Source organism: Lithobates pipiens, unplaced genomic scaffold, assembly GCF_037356315.1.
Source record: "Lithobates pipiens isolate NorthernLeopardFrog02 unplaced genomic scaffold, aLitPip1_a1.2 Scaffold_23, whole genome shotgun sequence".
Classification (NCBI taxonomy): Eukaryota; Metazoa; Chordata; class Amphibia; order Anura; family Ranidae; genus Lithobates; species Lithobates pipiens.
This window is the reverse complement of record NW_027507785.1, coordinates 108,727,430-108,731,371: the sequence shown is the minus strand read 5'-3', so window position 1 is coordinate 108,731,371 and position 3,942 is coordinate 108,727,430. Positions and strand designations below refer to the sequence as shown.

General features: G+C 50.7%; 1 protein-coding gene across 1 annotated transcript in view; it reads right to left on the bottom strand.

The window, feature by feature from the left end:
* Positions 1-634: 634 nt before the first annotated feature.
* The window catches only part of LOC143927799 (acyl-coenzyme A thioesterase THEM4-like), a 6,141-nt gene continuing 2,833 nt past the window's right edge, over positions 635-3,942 (bottom strand). Inside the window, exons 3-7 of the mRNA XM_077452162.1 lie at positions 3,184-3,322; positions 2,941-3,094; positions 2,694-2,804; positions 2,360-2,484; positions 635-1,044 (exon numbers count right to left, since the gene is read on the bottom strand). Coding sequence (XP_077308288.1) covers positions 998-1,044; positions 2,360-2,484; positions 2,694-2,804; positions 2,941-3,094; positions 3,184-3,322 — 576 coding nt within the window. The 3' untranslated portion in view covers positions 635-997. The remainder of the gene's footprint in view (positions 1,045-2,359; positions 2,485-2,693; positions 2,805-2,940; positions 3,095-3,183; positions 3,323-3,942) is intronic.

Sequence of the window (3,942 nt, the reverse complement as noted above, 5' to 3'; positions counted from 1 at the left end):
TGTCTCCAGGATGAGGAGAGAGGAGGAATTGTCTCCAGGATGAGGAGAGAGGAGGAATTGTCTCCAGGATGAGGAGAGAGGAGGAATTGTCTCCAGGATGAGGAGAGAGGAGGAATTGTCTCCAGGATGAGGAGAGAGGAGGAATTGTCTCCAGGATGAGGAGAGAGGAGGAATTGTCTCCAGGATGAGGAGAGAGGAGGAATGGTGTCCAGGATGAGGAGAGATGAGGAATGGTGTCCAGGATGAGGAGAGATGAGGAATGGTGTCCAGGATGAGGAGAGATGAGGAATGGTGTCCAGGATGAGGAGAGATGAGGAATGGTGTCCAGGATGAGGAGAGATGAGGAATGGTGTCCAGGATGAGGAGTAGGAATGGTCCTCAGGGTGAGAAGAGGAGAGGAGGAATGGTCCCCAGCATGAGGAGTAGGAATGGTCCTCAGGGTGAGAAGAGAGGAGGAATGGTTCCCAGCATGAGGAGAGAGGATGAATGGTTCCCTCGAAGAGGCAAAAGGAGTTATGTTCCCCAGGATGAGGAGAGGAGGAACGGTCCCCAGGATGAAGCGAGAGGAGGAACGGTCCCCAGGATGAAGCGAGAGGAGGAACGGTCCCCAGGATGAAGAAGATACAATGAAGGTATTTGCAACACTTGAAATGCTGTGAAAATATTTTCTGTATTTATTCAGTTTAAATAAACGTCACATACAATAATTATGAACGATTATTAATTACATTTGGTTGGGAGGAGGCAAAGAACAGGGCTGTACAAAAACGGGTACATGGTGGGGGCGGGTTTGAGGTCATTGCACCTAGAAAAAAGGGACCACTACAAAAGATCAATCCAAGAGAGCGGTGAGTACATTATAAAAAAGTTCTCCCAGGAGGGTTTCTATGGTACGGGATCTGCTGCCCTCTAGTGACAGACAGGATACATTACAGTACAAAGTGCAGCTGCCAACCAACAGAATCTGTAACATTTCTTGAGGTCTGAGATGTGCAAATTATAGTCGGGCTTCAGATTCTCCTGACTTCAACATAACGTACAAAGCTGGAGGAGAGAAAAAAAAAAAAAGTGTAAATTGTCAGAACAACAACAAGAGCAACAGAAAAGGCAGAGGAGGGAGGAGGAGGAGGAGGAATGAGAGAGGAGCAGCAACAGAAACAGCAGACAAGAAACCGGAATGGCAGAGAAGGAGGGAGAGAGGAGCAGCAACAGGATCAGCAGACAACAGGGATGACAGAGGAGGGAGAGAGGAGCAGTGACAGGAACAGCAGACAAAGAAACAGGAGTGGCAGAGGAGCAACGCTAGGAATGGCAGAGAAGGAAAGAGGAGCAGCAACAGGAACGGCAGAGGAGCAGCGACAGGAACAGCAGACAAGAAACAAGAGGAATGGCAGAGGAGCAAAGCCAGGAACGGGAAAGAGGGAGAGAGGAGCAGCACCAGGAATGGCAGAGGAGGGAGAGAGAGGAGCAATGACAGAAACGGCAGAGAAGCAACGTCAGGAACAGCAGACAATGAAGAGGAACAGCAGAGGAGCAACGTCGGGAGCAATGACAGGAGAGACAGAGGCGGAGCAGCAACAGAGGAACGGCAGAGAAGAAGGAGAGGAGCAGCAACAAGGAGGGACAGAGGAGCAATGTCAGGAATGGCAGAGGAGCAGCAACAGGAACAGCAGAGGAGCAACAAAGGAGCAGTGTCAGGACCAGCAGACAAGAAACAAACAAAAAGGAATGGCAGAGGAGCAATGACAGGATTGGCAACGACCGGAACGGCAGACGAGCAGCGACAGGAACAACAGACAAGAAACAAGAGGAATGGCAGAGGAGCAATGCTAGGAACGGCAGAGAAGGAGGGAGAGAGGAGCAGCAACAGCAGGGACAGAGGAGCAACAACAGAGGAGCAACACCAGGAATGACAGAGGAAGAGAGGAGCAATAACAGAAACGGCAGAGAAGCAACGTCAGGAACAGCAGACAATGAAGAGGAACAGCAGAGGAGCAACGTCGGGAGCAATGACAGGAGAGACAGAGGAGGAGCAGCAACAGAGGAACGGCAGACAAGAAGGAGAGAGGAGCAGCAACAAGAAGGGACAGAGGAGCAATGTCAGGAATGGCAGAGGGGCAGCAACAGGAACAGCAGACAAGAAACAGGAATGGCAGCGGAGCAACGCCAGCACCGGCAGAGGAGCAACAAAGGAGCAGAGTCAGGAACAGCAGACAAGAAACAGGAATGGCAGAGGAGGAGGAGGGACAGAAGAGCAATGACAGGAGCGACAGATCAGAAACCACAGATGAGTGACAGGAGAGACAAGAGAGGAAGGAATGGAGTTACAGAATGAAGATTTCCCAGCAGTAGTCCTCACCGGTGGCCTCGCTGTGAAGCACAGCGCTGTCATGACTGCGGACCTGGCATCTGGTGTAGACTTTCTGACCGTCGACCTTCTCCACTCGGCTGTCTATGAGAACTGTGGATCCCAGAGGAATCGGACTACAGACACAAAGAGAACCTCATTACACCTCTCTGCTATCACAGCTTCAGAACATCAACAACTCCTACCCCCCCCCCCCCCGCGAGAGTCTCCCCAATATTATTCTTCCCCTGTCACTACCACATCATCACCGCCGGCCATCGATTGTACAATCTCCTGACAACCATGTAGTGTCAGGTAGGTCCTCTTCTCCCCCCTGGGCGCTTACCTCCGATAGTCGAGGTTCAGGTTGGCGGTCATAGCCGGTCCGATGCTGTTTACAATTCCCGCCCCCACGGTGGAGTCTACGATGGTGGCGATGCAGCCCCCGTGTGTGTACCTAGAAGAAGGCAAGAGGGGACGCGAGAGGTGGAAGGAGAACAAGGAGAGCCCGAGGAACCAAAGGATTCTGGTTAGGGTAGGCTCTGTGAAGAAAAAAAAAAAAGAAAAAAAAAAAAAAAGAAAATAACGCTCACCCTGCGAGGCCCCCCAGATAGGGCCCGGGCTGGAATATGCAGACTGTCCTCTTCTCCGCCTCGTTATAGAACATACAATACTCAAAGCCGATTCCTTCCTGGTCCAGGTTCCTGGTGAAGAAACGAGTTTCCCCGTCGGCCTCCAGGCTCATACCTGTACAGGAGGAGGTCAGAGGTCACCAGAGGAGCTTACACTCTAATGTCATCCCCCACCACAGCCAAACACTATTCTTATTCTTGTACTCGATCTGCTGCCAGCGAACTCCTCGTAGGAGGGAAGTCTCCTCCAGCTCGGGTCTCGGCTCAGCTCCTCGTACAGCCTCTTGGTTTCGGGGTTCCAGGTGGGGTTGGGCACGGCGTAGTCCCGCGGTTGGAGGGCGGCCTGCAGATTTAAAAATAAATGAACAGATGTCAGACCTGTGCCCTTCGCTTTGGCTTTTCTATGATTGGGAGGGTTAAAAAGAAGACATTCTGGGTGGAGTCTTTGGTGGATATTCAGCCTATAGGAAGCAGATGTTTGGGATCACCTCCCACTGACAGCGATCACCGTCCCGCGGTCAGGGTGTGAGCGGCACTAGAGGTGTGTGCAGAACATTCAAATTTCTTACGTTACCAAATTTTGGTTTCAGAATTTTAGTTAAAAATTTTAATTTTGTTTATTCATTTTCTGACGGATTCCACAATTTTTTGAAAAACAATTTGAACTCGTAAAAAATAAAAAAACAAAAAACAAAACAAAACAAAACCCAAAACAAAACACAAACACCACACGATCAATGATTCAAATTCTGTGTGAAGAAATAGCTGGTTGCTAAGGATCGGGCTGGGGGCGCCGTCCGCCACGTCCTTAGCAACCGACGACTCGTTGGCTGTCAGCGGGATTCCCCACTGACAGCTGAAACGTAAAAACAAATGAGTGCTGGCAATAGAAAATCCTGGAAAAAACAAACAAACCCCCCCCCCCCCCCCAACAACCAACCCTGCATGGGCACCAGCCCCCCC